This window comes from Diadema antillarum, unplaced genomic scaffold, assembly GCF_040938485.1.
Source record: "Diadema antillarum isolate AM-2024a unplaced genomic scaffold, OU_Dant_1.0 seq00000619_RagTag, whole genome shotgun sequence".
Taxonomy (NCBI): Eukaryota; Metazoa; Echinodermata; class Echinoidea; order Diadematoida; family Diadematidae; genus Diadema; species Diadema antillarum.
Window position 1 is genome coordinate 616,334 of NW_027271542.1, and position 22,277 is coordinate 638,610.

Below are 22,277 nucleotides of genomic sequence, written 5' to 3' on the forward strand. Positions count from 1 at the left end.
AGAACACAGACCCGAGATAAATGGCATGACATTTTCATGAAATGCCAACCACTGCAGATGACAAGACATAGTTACTTGGTCGTCTAGTGCAGAAATAGCACAGGAATGCCACTGATCTGAAAACAGCAACTAAGACTAACTTCTGCTTGTGTGGTGGTACATATTGAAAGTATATGTCCCACTCATACAAATAAATATTGAAAATGCCCAAGTAAACAAGACACAAATATGAGGGTGTATAACGTATTTATGAATTGCTGTAACTGCAGTGGTTTGCAGTGAGAAATTTACTGATGATTGCTAATTGTGCTGTATTTTGATATACTAGTTTAAAGAAATGCATAAACACATAATATAGTCCCTTTAAAGGCAACTACCAAACTGGTGGACATTGTCTTAGCTTTAGAAATTCCAATGGTCAAAGTGAAAGCAAGTTGCACCCTTATTCCAAGAAGTATATTAAAGGTAGATAGTCCCGGTAGTGTAGAGGGCGCTATTGATGATACTGCCGATCACCGTTAGCATTGATACGAAGATTACCGAAGTTGAGCTGTCATCAAGAGTAAAGCGCGTAGGTGCTGCTAAGTAACGTTGCCTTCGTTGTTTTCTCTGCGCATCGCGCAGTCTGTAGTAATGCCATGGTGCGTGCATATGTGCTTCGTATTATGACTTCACAAAAGAAGTTTGCTAAAGCTATCATTCCTCTCAGCCGAATCATGAACCGAACTGTGATCGGACCACTGACTACAGTGGATCGGACTTCTTCGGACTCGGGGAAGTGGGCCAAAGCGTAAGCGCCAAAGAGGAGTCGATAGCGTAGGTCTCTATAGGAAACTTGCGCCGTGCGCCCGCGTACACATTTGACTAAAACACCGGGACCATGCACCTTTAAGTCATACTAATGATATCTTTACAGCACCCATCGCCTGGTACACACCAGCCAGTGATGTGCCAAGCACCTCAGTCTCCGCAAAAGTTTCAGTGAGAGAAATTAATCACACAGTCTGAGCAGAAGTCAAATCCATTATTAAGTCAAGTTTGCAGCCAGAGAATTCCAAGCCTCCAATTATTATCTGCACAACACATCCAAGCGGCAGATTTGTCTAGTAACAGTGCATGAAGTCTACGTCAGTCACGCATTACAAGTGTTTTATGCAACTACAAGACATTATACCTAATAGACGAGTTGGGAACAGATGATTCCTTAATCGTGCGAATAAATTCAACTAAGTGCATCATCATTACCAATCGTGTTGTGCTGAATGAACTTCATTTGGAGTTGTTGTGATTAAAGGACCCAAAACTCTTCATTTTTGCAAGTGCAAGGTATGGCAGCCATAATTGTCATTGAATTGTTGAATTTGTACACAAAAGTTTTGAAGAATTTTTCAAAGACAACTTTGCTGAATGGAAGTTTATAACTCAAGTGTGGAATAAATCTTTCTATTTCCTTGCTCTTAGGAATACGGTGAACTATGTACAATGTGTGAGTTGCCTATTAAGCATTGCTATACCTCATAGGCCACAGGTTCACCACATGTGTGATATCCAATCACAAGCAAGGAATTGGCAAGAAAAATTTAGTTGTATACTCTGCTATTATCAAATTCAAGACATGTTTGAGTACTGTTTGTTTGTTGGTTTGTTTGTCTTTGACCCTGTCTGCACCAGGGATTTAGACTGTGTGTACAATGACATGGGGTTTCTGTGCCAATAAGCACTCAAAGCACCAAAAGGGTTGATGAAATGTTGTGAAGCAGCTCTTTGATGCAGACATCACAAAGTGTAGAGTCCACTCTTCTTCAAATAGTCCTGGTAAAACTGGATGCTCTCTTGGGTGGTCTGGGGCTGGACACTGGACAGGGCTTCATTGAAATGCCGCATACTGACCGCTTGGATGTCAAAACTCTCCTGCATGGCCGCCAGGGCAGCTTCACGACAGACGGCCACAACCTGCATACAAAGAACACTTCATGAATGCAAACTCTCCATCTTGTCTCAACACAAATTGGGCTGGCAAATAATGCAGAAGAGATATCTTGAATTCATAATTCAGTTTTCAACTGACTAGCATGTTCATATGTTCCATACTGACCTTCCTACTGTTTTCCAGATCAAAAGCTAATTGACGGCGCAAATTGATACAAATACAACTGTAATCATGATAACAATGGCAGATTTGTGTGAAATAAAAGACAATTTCAAAAAGTCTGCAAATTTTCTTCATGATTGAAAACAGAAAATATTCCAGACCTGTACTTTATCTTTAGATATCTGTTCAAAGGTGCATCTGATGGAATAATATCTTATTTATATTTGACATTGCAAACAAATTTACCTAATTACAGATTTCAGTTTCTCCTCACTGACACACCATTAAGGCCTTACAATTGTGGCGAGTGGTTTGCGCGGCACGGAGACGAACGCAACACGCTGCCTCCCCCATTCTGTACCATATGTAGTGACACCGAATGAGAATAGCGTTGGCTCAATGGGTCAGCGAACAACACTTTAGACTACAAATCTCCTGACCCAAAATGGCTGCCCGAGCCACAAGAGCTTCCGAATGGACGCACACTCTCAGTGCGCATGCGCATGAAGAGAGGCCAAAAGAGTCATGCGTCTTCTGGCCTCTCTCCTCTAATCACCGCAGCTCGCGGTCACAATGTTTGTGTATGATGCGTACACACACACGCACACACACACACTGTCTCAGTGGCAGCATTGTCCCACACGTTTATGGATATAGCACCGAGTCTGGCATTGCGCAATTGCATGCACAAACTTCGGTCGTTCGGGAGATTACGAAATAACGCACCATTAGGGGTGACGATCGTCCGACTTTAAGAAAACATTTGGATAAAAGAATGAAAGCAATAAGATTGGAGTCAGGTTATTTACAATAAAATGTGATTGAAATATCAACAACTTTGATGCATTATTTAGTTATAATTCTCAAATTAGTGTGCAAATCCTGTCTAAAAATTTTCACCTTAAATATGCCATGAAACCCCACCATCTTCTTCCATCCGCAAATCCCTCACTCTAATAGTCTACAATATCCTTGTTCACCACATCTCATTTCCTGTTTCTTTTGATCAACTTCTACCCTTCACTCTTTTAATATGTCCAAACTTATCTTGAGGATATGTCGCCATGGCAACAATATGTATCTATGGACTCATCTTCCTACCTCAGCACCGGAGTATCCTTCAGTCTGTCTGACTATGGTTGCTAGGCAACAATCTTCACTGACTGGCATCCTCCTGAACTGGATGCGGAGGATCTCTTCTCGGGTGTGGTCATCTGGCAAGGAGACATACAGGATGCGGTCCAAACGCCCCGGTCTCATCAGAGCCTGTAGAATAATGATGATAATGAGAACAAAAATACTCTTCATAATCACAGTCACATTCATACCCAAAAAAAGTGATAATTATAATAATGATACACTGCATATGCGCACTACACCAATGTGCCCTTTTAACTGACATTCATACAACTGCTTCAGGTGAAGAATAAACCTAAATCAAATTTCTTATACTTTTACTATTGGATGTACTGAGTATAAACATCAACATAGGCAGATATTGTGACAATTTCTACCAGACCAAATGCTTGAGAGAATTTGATAAAGTTGGCAAAGCTTAATTCCTCAGCACTAACATCACTTAACACAGTAAGTGTTTGCTAACATCATATTACTATTAGAATATGAACAGAAAGATTATCACATTTTCCTTCCAGTGAGAAAAGAATCTGTAATTTATCCAGAATGTATCAGGGCAATTACCCCCCCCCCCCCCCCCCCCCCGGCTAAATACTGGTTAGTGGTAAGATTAGAGTAAAGATTAGGGTTAGGGTTAGGTTTAGGATTAGAGTTTGGGTTAGGGTTAGGATTAGGATTAGGGTTATGGTCAGGGGAATGATCTGGGGTAATTGCCCACGGGATAATTGCCCTAGGCCCTATCCAGAAATGCTTTTAAAAAAAGATCTCACCTTATCTATCATGTCGGGACGGTTTGTGGCTGCCACAACTACCACATCCCTCAACCCTTCTACACCATCCAACTCTGTCAACAGTTGGCCCAACACTCGGTCTCCAACACTGCTTCCACCACCAGAACTACCCAAAGTAGTGAAGAAAGGTGAAAGGTCATCATGTGGTTATAGAGGTAAGTAACTGATTCCTAAATTAAGGTTTACTTTAAATATACCCAACAAGTTTTGCTGCAGAAATAATGATCTTCTATTTAAATTATAATTCACTGCATACCTAAGTTTGCAAAAAGATTAGATGGAACGTGTTAAATCTATTAAATCTACAAGAAAAAAAGAATAAGAAGGATATCTGCTGAAATGTGTTGAGATGCTATTTAAGATTGTTCAACAGACAAAAGAGAATTTAAAAACAACTTGTGATGTCATGTCACAAAAATGATATACAACTTGTACAGGAAATTTAAAGAGGATTCTGCAAAATTTCACTTTTCTAGCATAATAAAAGAGCAACAGACTTACTGCTTTCAGAGAGCAGAAGGAATAATATTACCATTGAAATAAGTTAGCAACAAGTAAAGGGAATGTGTACTTTTCATAAAGAATTAATGTTGTGATTATCTCTTTATATTTTCTGCATATCATTGTTCTGCAGTGACATCATGAACTGTTGTACATTGTAGTCTTCTTTTCAAGAAAACGGCAGCACCTAAGCTTAAAAAATTCATAACTTTTGAACAACTTGTCTGACATTCCTTTAACTTCTCTGCTGTGTTCTACTACACTGTATATACTAATATTGTTGCATTCACTCAATCCAAATGTATGTTCAGGGGAAATTTCCCCTTCAACCCATTGAAGACTAGTCGCGAGTATACTCGGCAGGTGTTTATGGGAAATGAGTGCTGAGTGCTGTAGCGATATCACTTCGTCCTCAACAGGTTACATTTGTCAGTAAAGACGGGCGATTTTACCTTCCTCTCTCTACAGCTATGCCATCGATTTCATCGAAGAAGACAATAGCTGGCGCTGCTGATCTTGCTTTTCTGAACACCTCCCTCACAGCTTGCTCCGACTCACCGACCCACTTACTGAACAGCTCTGGGCCCTGAGGATAGTTGATTCATTGGGTGAATAGAACATAGAACACACATAAAACTCAACTTAACCTGTTGAGGACAAGTCCTGAGCAGAGTATACTCGGGCAGGTGTCCATGGGATATGTGTGTTGTAGAAAAATTAGTCCGTCCTCAACGGGTTAATAGTCATGAACTTATCCTTCAGAAATAGGCACAAGATTTCAGGAATGTTTCCATAATATTAAGTGAGTTTATTACTCATTCCACTTCATGCACATTTAGAAATCAGCCATCTATTTCTGGAATACACTTCCCTTCAACCCAATTAAAAAATCTTCTCTGAACTGAATGTGCACATGAAGTCAACATAAATGAGGCTTTCATATTTCCTATGATACAATACTGATGACCAACTCTGATGACAAAAGAAAGAGAACAAATAAAACATGCAGTAAGGTAGTGAGATAAACAAAGAGATAGAGATATATGGAGTGTGTGAAAGAGTCAAACAGACCCATAGAAGATTGAAAAAGAGAAAGGAAGAGAGAAACATGCAGGCAATATAAAACAAAGACACAAAATAACAAAATATAAAACACACACTCACTTACACACACAGAAAGGGGTTATAACACTCACTTTAACAGAGATAAAGTTAAGTCCACTCTCTGTAGCCAAAGCCTTGGCAATGAGTGTCTTAGAACACCCAGGTGGACCAAACATGAGGAAGCCCTTTGGTGGAGTGACCCCTAACCTGGCAAAGGATTCTGGGTGTTTGATGGGCCACTCCACAGCCTGACGGAGCTTGAGTTTGATGCTGTCTTGACCACCTATGTCTGACCAGTACACCTGTAGCAATCAATTATTAAAAGTGCATTTGATCTCTGGAAAGATTAACAGGATCTACTGTTTCATTTGAAAGGTGACACCATTTTCTCATAATTTGCTGCTGATATCAAGTAGTTCATTAAAGTGCTAGTCAAGTACCTCATAAATCTTGACATGAAAAAGTCCTTTATAGTACTCCCTTCAAACCGCTGGCATGATTTGTCTGTAGATGGCACCACGTATTGATGCCACTGATGTCAAATCTTCAAACTACCTCCCATGGAAGTCAAATTGAATGAAAAAAATTCGGTTTCACAACAGACTGCACTAACATGGTATTTTCTATAGCTTGACACTGAACGTTAGTTGCCAAGGATCGTTACCTCAAACGTCAAGTCTTGCATGGCACATGAATATGTATTTATACTAAACTTTTGTTACAACACATCATCATTCATAAAAGTCTACACTACTTCATAAAATTTGCACTCTTTTGAAAACACAAAATCATGGCATAAAGTCTCAAGAAAAACTAGTCCTGTCTTAATGACAACTCTTATACAATTATGAGCTGAGATATGTCTGAAATTGTAATTATACAATGTAATTGCTAGTTGCACTTGGCTTGTGGTACACTGGACTCCTGTTATAACAAAGTCCTCGGGACCAGCAGTTTTCTTTCATTATATCAAAATTTCATCAAAACCGAACAAATAAACAATTTTTTAAAAAATAGAGCGGATGTTGCAGCCTGAATTCTTACTTTGTTGTAACCGGCATTTCGTTATTACCTGGTTCATTAGAACGGGAGTGCACTGTACTATAGTAGATTCTGTGTGCAAAGAACTTTGATTCATACCTTTGGGATATCAATTTCCACCTCCCTGAGGGCGCTAGGCTTGACCTGGGTCAAGGCATGAAGAAAGTCCTCCTTGGTTACTGCTCTGCTGGCTGGGATGGCATCTCTGACCTCAACTTGACCCTGGGAACGTAGACGCTCAAAGGCACTCATTGCCGCTGTGAATGATATAAATGAAGCACACATACTGTAAAACGAGGAATGTTCGCGTGCATTTTAATTTCACAAATTTCGAGAGAGCCAAGTTTCGCGAAATTAAAATGCACGCTAAAGATCTTGTCTACACGATATGCATTGAATTTTGAACATTAGAGGCAACTCACGAAAATTTCATGCTGCGAATAAGGTTGTCGGCTCCCATTTGCGAAAATATCATGTTTTACAGTAGCAATAGCTGATGAGAATCTTTTATATTCATATTCAAAAATATAACACAAATAGAACAATTAAATCTACTCTCTCGTAGGACTAAAATAACTTTTGAAGGCATAGGTAATTCATCTGATGTCTAATTTTTGGCCACTTGCAAGGCTGTAACTTTACTCTCTGATCACCGTGTACACAGCAAAGGCAGGAGAGTAATGTGTATCATCTCCATGTACTACAGGGTAACTTTCTCGTTGGTGGACAACTTTTAAAGTAACAGGTAACTGTCTATAGAAGGCCAAACTTCTGGAGATACACATCTGCATCCCCTACCTATCTATGTAGGCCTATCTATCTAATGTGCTATATACATTTACACATCTGCACAAATGCCTGGGACAGATGATAGTCAAGATTTGGGCAAGTGGTTTGGAAAGATGCATAAAGGTCTGAATAAGGTAAAACACATACACATAAACAAAAATACACATGGCATTACATTTACATCTGTCTATACATACCAGTTCATGAATAACAATTCTAACATGTACTGTAAAACGAGGAATGTTCGCATGCATTTTAATTTCGCAAATTTCGCGAGCGCCAAGATTCGCGAAATTAAAATGCACGCGAAATTTCTTGTCTACACTATGTGCGTTGAACGCAAGAGGCAATTCGCGAAAATTTCTTGCCACGAAAAAGGCCGTCGGCTCCAATTAGCGAAAATTTCGTGCCGCGAATATATCATGTTTTACAGTATACAACTGTAGTTCATTTTGTGAATTTCAATGTTGACTTGAGATAAGCGACATTATGGCTTGGTACAGGTAAACTGTACTGACCTTCCTTACAGACAGCGGCCAAATCTGCTCCCACGTAACCATGGGCACAGTCTGCTATATGTGCTACATCTTCCTCTCCCAGGGCAGTTGATACACTTGCCAGATGTTTGTCCAGAATCTGGAGTTAGGATGATATATAAAAAAATAAAGATGCAATTTCAAAAATGCAGCACAACACTAGCTGTACCACCACCACAACTATAAAAGTAGAATTATGACAGGTATGGATCACACGAGTCTAGTGGTTTAATCACTAATGTATCATCTATACACATTCATCTTGACAATATTTGTATCTTTATAATATGCCTTATGGATTAAGTTTTGTGTATGACATTAACACATATGCCTTATGGATTAAGATTCGTGTATGATATTAACATATCAATGTGAAATATTTAGACGTTAAACAAAATGAATACAAAATGATTCATGTTTCATCCACCTAGGAATATATTGCTCTTCTTAACCCATTGAGGACGGTTTGATTTTGCTACAAGATGCATTTCCCATAGACACCTGCCAGAGTATACTCGGGACTCGTCCTCAACGGGTTAATGACCAATGCTCAGATTTGATAACATAATCATTGCAATAACACATCATAAGGTCTCCTGTGATTGTCCATATGATTTTTGACAAGTGAACTTTTTTTTGTGACAAATCAGCCTGCAATTACACTACAGTGGACACCCGTTGTAATGAAGTTCTCAGGACTGACAATTTTCTTTCGTTATATCGAAATTTTGTTAAAACCAAACAAATCTAATAAAAAACAGAGAATGGATGATGTTGCAGCCTGAAATTTTACTGCATTGCAGCCAGAATTTAAGGCGAGTCAACTGTATAAGATGATATTGATGATGTCCTATGGCAACAAACAAGTCATTGAATATACCTCTTTTCTTTCTCGTGCATTTGGAACGCTTATCTCGATCTCGCGGTCAAATCGGCCTGGTCTTCGCAGCGCTGGGTCGATAGAATCGGGGCGACTTGTTGCACCCAGCACCAGGACATGTCCCTGGGATAGCCCACACTACCAGTAAGGCAAAGATCAATCACATGTATGGAAAATCATAGTAAATAGGGTTTGCCATAATCAAGTTTGGTTTACTGAATAAGCTGTCAGGACCGACAGCTACATTTTTGCTGTCTCAGATCATCCATGAGGTATGTTTTGATCATCAGCCATTCACACAGCTGGAGTGAAGCCAGTTTCCTTTGAATATCTGACATATAATGATTAAAACTTTAAAGTTATTTGAAATATGTCAAAAATTGTCTAAAGTAGCGAGACCTGTTGGTCTTATTAGCAGCCTTACTGATATGGCTTGATGGATACATATCTTTTGATCAAATATACACAGCATAAATTGTATTTGTGTATTTGTCTGAAAACAAGAAAACAAATGAAAAGTGGAAAATATACATTTCTTAATAAGAATATACTTCAAATATACATGCAAATTTTAAAGTGAATGGAGAAATATTAGTGGTACACACTAGTGAAATTTGACAGAAATGGGACAATCCATCCAAAAGTTACGAAGGTTTTGATTAAATCTATGTGCTGTCATCGCTGGATAAGACTACAACAATTCATGATCTAAAGTAGGGCAACAATACAAAGAAAATATTAAAAGAATTCCACAAAATGTCATGTTTATTAAAGTGCATATTCCTTTGACATGTTACTGAAATATTCCCCCTGCCTTCTGAAGGAGGTTAATTAATAAGGAGGAGGTAAATTACGCTAGAAAAATAAGAACATCTAGTTTTCCTTTAACTTCGATTTCTCTTTTTTTTTTTTTAGTGGCACACATTGCAAGACTAGTACTGTTATGACAGGAAATTAATATTCAAAATAATATTTTCATGGCATCTCTGAAAACATCATACAATCTAGGTTGTGTATATGACCTCAAACAACATTACCCCCAAGGCTTGCATAGCTAGCTTCGTAAACTACTTTCAGCAAAACACGATGATTTCTGTATCTTTTGCCCTGTCCTCTCTTTCTCTTATTCATCTCAGGAGAAAGAGATGCAGAGGACGGGGCAAAAAAAAAAATTCAATTAATCATCTCTTGTCCCAAGGTGTAAGCTTTGATAGTACAAACTGTGGTGGATAGGTATGTTGACTATCACTGTCACCATTATCATTGTTTTTCTGTTATCATTACCATTTGTTGTATTATCACTAATATTGTCATCATCTTCATCAATGTCGCTAAATTATCATCATTACCTTTGTTACTGCCCCTATCTTTACAGCTTCTATTGGACTTCTATCATCAGACTACTGCTAATACTACTATCACCACTACCCCCACCTCCACCACAGCAAGAACAACAACAACAACTAGTACTACTACTAGTACTACTACTACTGTTACTTCTAAATTCTACTACTACTGCAGTGGCGGATCCAGGCGGGGGTGCACCGGGCGTGCGGCAGCCCCCCCCCCCCCCCCCCTTTATTCTATGTTAAAAGAAATAAAAGGAAAAAAATTGGGGGTGGGTGTGTGCCCCCCCCCCCCCATAATTTTGTAAAGCGCCCCCTCTTTACGGAATTCCTGGATCCTCCCCTGTACTACTACTACTACTATTACTACTGCTACTACTACTAATACTACTGTACTACTACTACTACTACTACTACTTCTCTCACTACTGCTGCTGCTGCTACAACTACTATTACCATGACTAATGCCACCAGTACCACTACTTCTCCTACCAAGCCATCCATGAGAGTGAGTAGCATGGAGACAACACGTTTCTCCAGCTCACTGTGGACACGCTCCCGTCTAGGACACAAGGCATCCAACTCATCGATGAGGATCAGGCTCGGAGCATTCTCTGTGGCTTCGGTGAAGAGCGCCCTCAACCTTGACTCAGACTCGCCATAGTACCTTGGGGGAAAATACAGAAGCAATGGCAGAACTGAAGCTTGGCAGGCTGACTTCTTATAGGCATGTAGCAAATACCCATTGGGCTACATTGAGAGAACATATCATGGACAAAATATATTTCAAATCCCCATTATATCAATTTAAATAATTTCTCATCAAATCATCTTACACAACTCACAAAAAACTGTAAAAGAATGTGTGTTGTTAACACTTTTTCTCTTCAAATACCCCAGCAGGAAAGTCAAGAAACAAATTAATAATTCAAGAGTTGGCTATAAAGGGCTTTACATGTGCACCTTTCTACACCCCCTGTAAGTCACTGATCATCCTGGAAGCACTGCTACTAGCAGTTACAAAAATTTTACATTCTATCTTGGAAGGTTTGTGTTCAGTTTTATGGATTATAATTTCACCTGTTCCTTCCGTAATTCTCTGAGTGCCTTTGATACCCCCAAACGAGATTCTATTTGCCCCGTCGACAGAGAACGCACAAGTTGGTAATTCACCTGTGTGAAAGCAGTCATGCGGTACATGTATCCCCTTTCCATGGTCAACTACATGTGCCATCGAACAATGAAAATATCGATCGGGTGCAAGATATGAATGGAGCGTGCGCTGATGGGCTCACAGACTCTTTTGTTCTACACAAAACTAGGCACTTGAATGGGATGACTGGGGTCAGCAAACACAGAAATCTACTGAGCTCAGCTTTGATCGCTATGTACATGTTCATACAAGTTTTATTGCAGAACAAGCGCAAACTAAATCAGAAAAAAGGCACATAATACTGTGATATAACTATATGCATTTTTCCAACATAAAGAGATGCTGATAGAATTAACTCTTATCTTTTTCTAAAACCCATTTTTCTGGGCATTATAACACAAAGAAACATGAATTTAGGCCACGAAAGCAGGCACTCTTGTCATTATCTTGGGAACCTGGTATACCAGGTTCCCGTAAGGAACGGGTTAATACAGTGTTTACACAAGGAGATCTGGCTGCAAGTCAACCATAATGCTGTGACAATACGAAACACTCTCTCCTATTACACTCTGGGATAATTCATATCATATCTCATTGTGTATACAATAGATAGAGAATGGTCATAAGACCACTTCCCACAGGTAAAAAAATAGTGGCCCTTCATTCAACAAGGTGACCGAGTGTGAAATTTTGTTCCATTGCATGAGTAAAGACCATCGACTATTTGTTTTAATGTACAGATGTAGTCTTCCTCAATTCTTGAATTTAGTACACAAACTGCAACCATTTTAGCAGGAAAGACAAATGGGTGGCACAATACAGATACTTATTCACGAAAGTGATCAGTTAAAGCCATTGACAGTAAAATGAGAGTTTGAATGCACGCTTGTAACTGATTTAGTGCAGAAAATGTATGCTTATTGTCATGTTAGAGGTGAGCTGGTGTAAAAGCTACGAGTTGATACCAAGTTTAAAATGGGAGTCAATCTACGTTGGTGACACTGGCAGTGCACTATCCATATTTGCTCAAACAAAAGGTATCTTTGATTGCATATGTCACATGATAAGCATAGACGAATCGAATAGGGTCAATAGCACAATCAGGGTATGCAATTGTGTAACAGGGCAAAAATGAAAAAAAACTTGGTGAAAATGCTTTTTTTGTTGTTTGTTGTAGCTGAGTGTTCAAATTTTCATTTCATGTAAAGAAAGAGTCAAAATTTTGCATTAAACTGCGCATAAATTAGCATTTAAATTAGGGGTGTCGAATTACATTGAAATGACTAATACATTGGAAAAATTCATTAAAAAAAAGGAGAATGTTTTTTTCATCTGATATTGCTGTTAGATATTCCTGATAAATATCCCTTTCATTCACCACCAGCACATAGCCATGACATGTCACAAAATATGAATAAATTTCATATTTTCACTTCTCGAAATGGATGATCAATTTTGTAGGCATTATTTTGAATTCAAATAAAACCACTTTTACATATTTTATCATATTTCACTTTTGCCAAAGAGTGAAGAGGCGAAACTTTCAGGAATAGGTAACAGACATACATTTGTATAGTGGCCATTATTACAAATTTTTATGAAATTAGGGCTGGTACTTTGGAAGATATGATATTTTTCATCAAAAAATTATCTGTACAGTTTGACCTTGAATGTGCGCACAGTGTTTGGATCAATTCTCATATTTGTAAACACAGATAGAAGAATGAATGTGAGATTTATGATGACTTGAGTTGATATCCAAGCTGTGACACTCAAACAATGACATATTAAGCCAAAATACTATGTTTTTGCTTATGATATCTTTAGAAATTGAACAAGCATTGAAATATGAACACTGAACACTTATCATATGACCTTCATGCAGTATAACATGGGCGTGTATCACACTTTTTTATGCTCAGCAATTTGTAAAAATATAAAAAAATAAGTTCCTATTGCTCAAATTTGCTAAAATTTTCACACAATAGATTTCTACATATGTACAATTCATGGTTAAAAAAACAAGGATATTCAATAAGGGGAAAAGATTCTTTAAAGTAGTCAGATTAGGATATACCTCACTGAAAATACTGAAAAGCGGCTGCACTTATTTTCCTCAGCATTTGAAAATGGCTCAAAACTCAAAACTGGCTGAACATTTATTGGCAAACAGCGCACCACATTGTAGTGTGTCTTCAGTACTTTCAGGAAAAGCAGAAAAATATTGAAAGCTGTTTCTCCATGTATAGCTGTACAGCATGGGTTAAAAGGTCACAATGTCACAAAAATAAGCCAGCATTACACTCCTACCAGGATGGGACTTCAGACCTTATAACTTTCTCCAACTGAAAGAACCACTGTTTTTTATTGCGTGCAAGCAATGACAGGAAAAAATCCATTAATTTGATACCAAACAAGACTTAAAATATGGACCTCAAATCTTGATTTTACGTAAGTTGTAAAACGTTTTTTTTTTGACGCATTACGTGGGTTTTGGGGGACTTTTTGGTAATTAATCTTTAATAATTAACAGTAAATGAGAAAAAATTAGCTATTTTCTTACATGTGATTACTGATGTCTTAGCATGCTGCATGTGAATTTTTAAGTCAGTTGGTGCATTCTTTTAGAAGTTACAATTTTTTAAAGTGAGAAAGTCATGACTGCATACCCTGATTGTGCTTATCACCATAGCTAAAATCTTTTAGGTGTCGAATATTGAGCATTGTGGATCCAGGAATTCTGTAAAGGGGAGGCGCCTTTACAATTGTAAACGGGGGCGCATACGCCCCCATTTTTTCATTATATTTCTGTTGTTTAAAAAATAATGATAAAGAGGGGGCGTGCACCTGGTGTGCTCCCCTCTGGATCCGCCACTGTTGAGGATATCATGTTTACATCTGTGTTGGTTAATTGGCTCACCTACTGAGAACCTCTGGCCCGTTGATGACCACTGTGTGGACTCCAGTCTCACATGCCACAGCACGAGCCAACATGGTCTTCCCCACCCCTGGGGGACCATACAGCAACACTCCCCTGGGTGGGGGAATACCTAAAAGTGACCAAAAAAAGTGTAAAAATATGATACTTTTAAGTAGAATCCATGTTACAAAATTTGATAAGTAAAGTAATGCTCATAAATTGTCTTGTACCATCACTTTCTGCCAAGATACAATTGGCAAAGCATTTTAGTTGTGTAAACTGTTGCTGATAAAACTTTTGTCAAGCTTCAGCATAAACAAAATCAAACTTGCCAGTTAAGTTTCAGTGAACATTGACTGGGTTTAGTGAGATAGTAAACTCCACATTTTTTTGTAGTCATCATTCATTATTGATTTATTTTGCGGTAATATTGTATGTGTGCAGTACTCAACCTGCCATTACTAACAAACACTTTATGAAAACATGATACCAATCATGAAAACATCAACAAACCTCTAAGAATGCTCTCATAAGTGGCATTACTCAATTCTTTTCAACTATTCTATCTGCCCCTTGCATAATACATCAATGAGACACCAAAATTACTTCAAGTCATCAGATATTGTCATTATTTCCTTTATGCAAAATCACTGATTTGCTGAGAAAATACAGGTGATTGCCAGGATTACCAAGAGAGACGAAAACGTCTGGATTCTTGAGAGGCATCTGTACCATGTCCTTGATGGATTTCAGCTGTCTCTCAATACCTCCCATCATGTCAAAGGTCACACGACTTCCAAGCTTGGCAGCCATCTTGTCTTCTTTTCTCTCCACTCCCTCTTTAGCGGGAGAGATTAGGGAGATTTCTGTTCTTTTTGTGACTCTGTAGATACCACTCTCTTCTGGCAAACTCTGGCTTATTGACAGATTCCTGTGTTTGGCAAACTTTTGTTCATCATCATCACAAGACAATTTTGAACTCCTCTTGGGAGTTGAAGATGCCACGACGCTACTCGTCTCTGACAAACTTAGTGATGTGAATTGATTTTCAAGTTCACTGGAAGATTCTAGGGCAGAGCAGTCACTTGTTACCATGCCAACGATTATGCTTGGGTCACTGATGTCAGTCACACTGTCCATTTCGAGACTCTTCAAAGGTTCCATGCTCTTGTCTGCATCCAATTGTTCATCTTCAGTAATTGAACAAGTTGATATGTCAGTTCTCCTGAGGCGTGAGCTAACATTGTGAGAACTGTGAAGCTTTGATTGGTCGGCACTTGTCATGCTGAGGGATGACTGGTCATCACAGTCCACTCTCTGGGTCAAAAGGTCTGGATTTGAGGGTCCCTTGCTTGTCAGGGTTGTGACCTCTTCTACTTCTAGCACAACTGGCTTGCCATAGTAAGAGACACTCAGGACACAATCGCACATGATGTGTTTACTGACTAGGCTGCGAGCTAGATAGTTCTTGAAGTCAGCAGATTCTGTCAACGTTGATTCTTCATTGGCACTGTGAATGTAAGCACAACATGAAATCTGATTAGATGTTATTGTTAAAGGAAATGCACACCTGTAATCAGAACTTCTGTAATGAAGGTGTTGTTTATTACTTTCTCGTGTATTTTTTAAAATACCTGTACCTTTTAATCCACCAAACTGCTGAATTTCTCCTTTTTTTTCATTCTGATGGCTGTCAGTAGACTGTTAGGCAAATGGAAACTGATTACAGACAGAGTTAATGGGTAACTACTGTTTGTACATTGTATACTTTCAGGCAAACAATAAATAATGCCTGCATAAAATGATCGCATGAAAAATAAATCACATAAAAATGCAATGATTAGCTATGTTCATGCTAACCAAACAATACAAGATAATCTGATTTTTGTCATACATCTCATATATCTCATTGCACAGAATTGTCACAGCTAAACATTTCTATACAGACCCACGGAAGATGACTTGTTTTTATCAAAACACTATGCCTCCACAGTTTGCTCTTGACAGTAAACTCTGCAAAAAGTATGGATGCAAATTGAATTTCTTACAAGACTATAAAGGAAAGTTGAGGAAAGAAAACAACAAATAAACTTTGATGAAATGAATCATGGAATGATGCACTAACATAACAGCAAGTGATTTTGTCATTTGTCTACAAATGTCACTGATCAGAAACTTCTTTTCAGTAATACACACCGAATGGACAACTTTGCAGCGGCAGCAACCCCAACACTGCCATGTATTCCTTCCACTCTCAGCAGCTCTGTATCCCTCCAGCCACAGATCTCCCGTAGCCTGGGGTGAACACCAATGGACGCTGGAGGAAACCCCTTGACAGGCCAGGCCAGGCAGATGGACTTGGGTCCATCCTGCTGGCCAGATGTTACAATGGTAGGCTGACCAATACAGAGTTCACACAAGGTCATGGTCTCTGGGTTTAGCTGGATGACATCAGTTTTAGCAGACAGGGGTAGTTTGGTCACACCTTCAAAAGAAAGCAAAGATTAGACATTTCATAATTTTGACTCAAAATGTCCTAAAATCATCACATCAACCCTCACATTTTAATACAATGCATACTTTTTTAAAACATCCATTGATACCTTGTGGAGAATAACCAGCGACTTGTTACCGCGCCCCACGCACGATTTACCTTTCTACCAACCACTTTACAGTAACACATGACACATTGCACTCTACCGTTTCATTAGCCCGACCAGACGCTGTATGTACGCTGTGTCGCGACGTACCTACGTACAGGGACTGGGCTGTGTATAGTAACCGTTTCATCTAATTATAAAGTTACACTGAGCATGCTAATGGGTGACAACTCAACAATATAATTTGACAAATTATTGGTCTGATGAGTGTAAAGAAATGACATTTCCAACCAGTCTATACAACACTTTACACTTATTACAGCTACAGGGCACACCACTGACACTGTGAATTGACAGGATGTTTGATCAATCATTTGACACTGACATGATTTGATAAATTTACTACAACAATTTCTACATCAATCATTGAATTTGAAATAAATTTAGGCCTACTAGACGGTCTATTACTATGTGAGTCAGTCCAGGTAGCCTGTGTAAGAGGCAATCAGCAGAATCACAGAACTCAGCAAACAGAACTAGCGACTGAAATGTTGGTGTTAGAAAAAAAAAATGAAGGTAAATTTAACCTACCTTTGTCTACCTGCGGTAAGGTCTCTCCCAGTAAGACACGATTGGAAATAACTGATATCCGAGCCTTCCTGGCGGCATCTAGCACATAATTTACGCTTCTCTCCACCGTTGTCTGCTCCACGTTATTCTGATTTTCTGTCGTAACCAACTTTCTGAAGTTTTCAACGTCCTTGGTTTGAATGAAAACATCGACATCACCTTTCCGGATACTCTGCCACACGCTTCTTTGCTGGCCATGCTGACCTTTCTTTTTGCTTGACATTTTCCTTTGATTAATTCAGTCGTTTAGACTGCAGTGCGACAGTGCGTAATCTTCAAGAATGACGCAGCACTCCACGGAAAAAGAAGAAGAAGTATCGTCTAAGAGCTCGCTTGACAGAGAGATGAAATACAAGCCAATTTGGAGTGCCCAGATTATGCCAACCAGCTAGCTAGCTACAGGTACTACCAGCGGCCTAGCGAAGGACAGCTTGCGGGACGGGGCGGCGCGGCGCGGCGAGGTGTAGATGGCGTGGATGCATACAGCCAAGGCGAGTCGTCTAGCTCGCTCACCTCGCTCAACATCGCACATGCATGATGCTCGATCAGAATGCACAACGTGCGTAATGTATGGAATACCGCCAGAGTCGAGCTTGGTGTATGATAAGCTGAATGTGAAAAAAAAAAAAATAATGTCGGGCTTAGCAACTTATAAGACTAAGTTTGGGGATTTCAAATTTATTTGTTTCCACTAAAGCGAAAACAATAACTTCATGAACAATAAAAATGAATTGTTTAATTAAAAAAATAATAATTTGAAAATAAATGAGGTGGTCCATAAAATCGACAGATCTCCTTTGCAAAAAATAGCTGCAATGCTGCATGCAAGAAGAATAAAGGCAGATAAAATAGTAATAAGGATAATGAAAGTACCCTAAATAAGATTTGGGGATATTGCATATACAGAGTATGTATGATGCGGGAGGGGGTGGGGTGAGACAATGGTAATCCATTCACCTATAGTTAGAGTAGATAGATATCAGATCTATCACTAAATTAAAAATTGATCTATTTTTTGAGTTAAAATGGCAATTTAATACTTACTATCATGATACATGTTCACAGAGAGAAAGGATTTCTAGTCTTGAACTATGATAAGTTCCTTCCAAAATGTGCTAAATCCACATTTAATGGTAAGGACACCAAAAACCTGGAGTTTCATTTCACATGGTTCTGAGTGTTTTCATTCAATGGCATTACTAGTGTCCCATGATAGCACCACTTAATGGGATTAACCCCCAATTTTGATGGAATATAATAGTTACAAATAAAGTTTTCAATCAAAAGTAAGAAAACTTAATATTAAAAGACAATCTGAATGGCTATCCTATTGTGGTTAAAATAATATATTTGTCACCTCTTGTTCACATATGTATATTTGCTGTGTGCTACAACAAGTTTATGGAGGGGGACCTATAAATATGAAAGGGGGAGGCCTACAACACACAAATTAATGTTGTTCTATCACAGTGACTAGTTTCTGTGTCTTTGTGTATTTTTTTTTTCTGGAATGATTCGGTATCTCTACACATTCTTCCCCCGGGTCCTCCATGCATCTCTCGAAATAATTTGTATGCATAGAAATGAAATATTCCTAGCCAATAATTGAGTGATGAGGTTTTCTGGAGGGCTACCCAGGCAGGAAAGGTAGCCATGCTGGCTTTACACTGGGGTGAAAGTGCAGTCAAGCATGCACACAGGTTTCTCATTGGATCCAGCTGGATTTAGCACCTTTTGGAACAAAACTCTTTTGTCATTGCCTGATTTCTCCATTTCTTTGCATGATTTTGCATCAATGTATGTAAGGCCTAAAATTTTGATAAATCAAACTTTCAGCATTAACTAATAAAAAAAAATGTATGTCAATTTCTCTATTAATGAAAAACCTTTGGTTTCACCATGGATCCTACCGGCACTGATGGTTTCACAGGCAGTTTATTTACATGAATGCAATAAGTCAATACCAGGTACACCAAGCTCTTTATTAACTGTTTTGAAAACAACTTCTTAGTTTCTGTGAGAACAGAATATCATCTGCAAATAATAACAGCAACAACAAGAAGAGAGAAAATGCCTCTGAGGATTTTGTAAAATCATTTACTGGTACTTATGAAATAAAAAGTGAGGGACCCAAAAAGGAACCTTGAGGTATACTTAACATGTGACAAAACATTTCTCACAATACACTGTCCTTGGCCACACTTAATTAAGTCACTGAATGAAGTCCGTTCCCCATCGAAGCTGTACTGTAAAGGTATCAGTCATTATTAAAGGGACTGTTCAGTTCTGGTTGAGGTGAGGATTTAGCTTTGAGCATTTTGTGAGATATTCAGAAACCACTCTATGAGATGTCAAAGAGCAAACAATTCTAAGGGTATCAAAAGTTTATTTGATGAAAATTGGTTTTGAAATGGCTGAGATATCCAAAAACAAGGTGAAACAAAGAGATCCTAATCAAAGTCGTGGCCTGTAGCCTTTTATTATTAGCACTTTTTGGGATATCTCAGACATTTGAAAACCAATTTTCATCAAATGTTGAATCCTTCTTAAAATTACATGCTCTTTCATATTTCATAAGAGGTTTCTCATTATCTCACTAAGAAGTGTTTCATAAACCTGAATCCTCACCTCAACCAGTACTGGACACAGTCCCTTTAACCATGCAACCCCTGTCTGTCTACAATGTCAATAAGATTTTGAGGGTAGGAAGGGGATTTACTATTACTACTACTACTACTGCTACTAGACTGTACTAGTACTACCACTAGTATACTGCTACTAGTACTATACTACTACTACTACTACTAGTAGTAGTATAGTATCAATGATGTAAATTGTGAACCAAAATGCCTTAAATATCAGGATTATTGTATATAACCGTTAAAAAAAAAGATTTACTTTCATGTATATATTTTTTCTATGTTCTTTATTAATTTACAGTTTTATAGATGTATAGCTTAAAGGATCGATCCTGAATTTTGAAATGTATTTGGTTTTAGTAAAAGGTAAACAGAAAATTAAATACATAGGCCCTACTGCTTATAGCTCAAAAGAAATGCCAATTAGAGAGCCATTTGAAGAAAAAACTAATAGTCTCTGCAATCATTGGGTAATCCTTTACTTTACTACTTATATACGTAGTCAAGTACGTGTAGTTTGATCCACAATGTATGAATATAGCGACAAGAAACTGAAACAGTCTAGTTTTGCCCTCTTCAAAGTTTGGCTGGTGATTAAAAAAGTTTTGATATTTTTGTTCATTGTGTAGTGTGTTGTTTGATTATTTTGATCGTTGTTATGGTTGCAATACAAAAAAAAAAGAAAGATTGGTATATAATACATACATCTTTCTGAGTGAGTTGTGAGTACAGTTATAGGATCATAAAGGATATTATTTTCTTACTGAAACGATTTGCACTACGATGATACTACAGACTATAACTCACGTTATTCTGCATGAGCAGCATGCCAGTTGACTGAGGCATTCTATCTAGAGATGTCAGTGGCAAATGGAGCAGGTGTTAATCACCATAAATACCCTTGAAGACATCACTGTATAGCATTCATCGAGGAGACTCAAGAACTGCCGAGTGTTGTCTGTGCAGTCATATAAAGCGAGTTACTAAGAATAACGAGCCAAATTAGAGCAGCTCTCATCAGCTTATGTTCAGCACAGAAGACATGGAAATGTTTACCAAAAAAAAAAAGAACTGTACAAGGATAGATGAAGCGTGAAGGGATGGTGATTAAAATCGAATTCTCTCTGTTATAGAACAACCATCAAGGCAAAGACGTTGGTACAGTACACTCCTGTTATAACAAACATGATCTTAACTAAATTCCCGTTACAATGGAGTAAAAATTCAGGTCCAAAATGGTCATCTATATATCTTTTTAGTTTATTTATTCATTTATAATGAAATTTCGATATAATGAAAGAACTAAACTGCCAGTCCCAGGAGTCACTTGTGGCGGTGACGTGTCTCAGATTAGCTTGTATTACACCCTCAGTTCAATTCCTGGTCAAAATGTAATCAAGCTAAATGCAGTGGCGGATCCAGAGTGGGGCGCAACCGGCACACGCCCCCCCCCCCCTTTATTTTTCGTTAAAAACAAAAGAAATAAAAATAAAAAATGAAATGAAACCCGGAAGTGGCACCAGAAATATTAGTCACGCCTCCCCCCCCCCCCCCCTCCCTTTACAGAATTCCTGGATCCGCCCCTGAAATGGGTTGGTCAAATACCAGTCAGTGATTTAAAGACGAACACGGTTATTTGACTGTTGACCATTTTATTAAGTTGTACACCAGCAGAACATTTTGATGTGTTCCCTTATGTCATTTTTTTTTCATATGAGCATTTGGAAAAAGATAGCAAATATTTGGAACAGAATTGATAGTACAAATATTTGTATTCTATGCAACACTCAAAACCATGCAAGCAACACAGGGATTTGAGGAAGTATGTAATAAACTGGGACACTGCGCATAATGCAGTGACGCACAAAAGCCCTGCTGTGCATGCTGTGCTGGACTAGTTGGTGGTGATGATGATGTAAATATGCTAACTTTAGCCAAAGCCCAAATATAAATGTAGATTAAGTGAGAGCAGCAATATTAGTAGCACACATCTGTGAAAATTTGAGGAAAATTGAACAATCTGTTGAAAAGTTGTGAATTTCTAAAGTTTCTGTTCCGTCACATCTGAATAAGGAGACTACTACACATCTTGACATAGAAAGAAGATATAAGGACAGT

At 38.4% G+C, this 22,277-nt stretch overlaps 1 protein-coding gene across 1 annotated transcript; it reads right to left on the reverse strand.

Annotated features, from left to right (window-relative positions):
• Nucleotides 1-1,634: 1,634 nt before the first annotated feature.
• On the reverse strand, nucleotides 1,635-17,743 carry LOC139736015 (ATPase family gene 2 protein homolog A-like). Its single transcript, XM_071646761.1, has 14 exons — nucleotides 17,627-17,743; nucleotides 17,482-17,593; nucleotides 16,487-16,775; nucleotides 14,980-15,800; nucleotides 14,291-14,420; nucleotides 10,701-10,884; nucleotides 8,872-9,009; nucleotides 7,974-8,091; nucleotides 6,766-6,923; nucleotides 5,718-5,927; nucleotides 4,974-5,107; nucleotides 4,000-4,126; nucleotides 3,194-3,358; nucleotides 1,635-1,953 (listed from the first exon to the last, which is right to left on the reverse strand). The coding sequence occupies exons 1-14, from the start codon at nucleotides 17,741-17,743 to the stop codon at nucleotides 1,777-1,779; spliced, it is 2,880 nt and encodes a 959-aa protein (XP_071502862.1). The 3' UTR covers nucleotides 1,635-1,776.
• Between the last annotated feature and the right edge of the window lie 4,534 nt (nucleotides 17,744-22,277).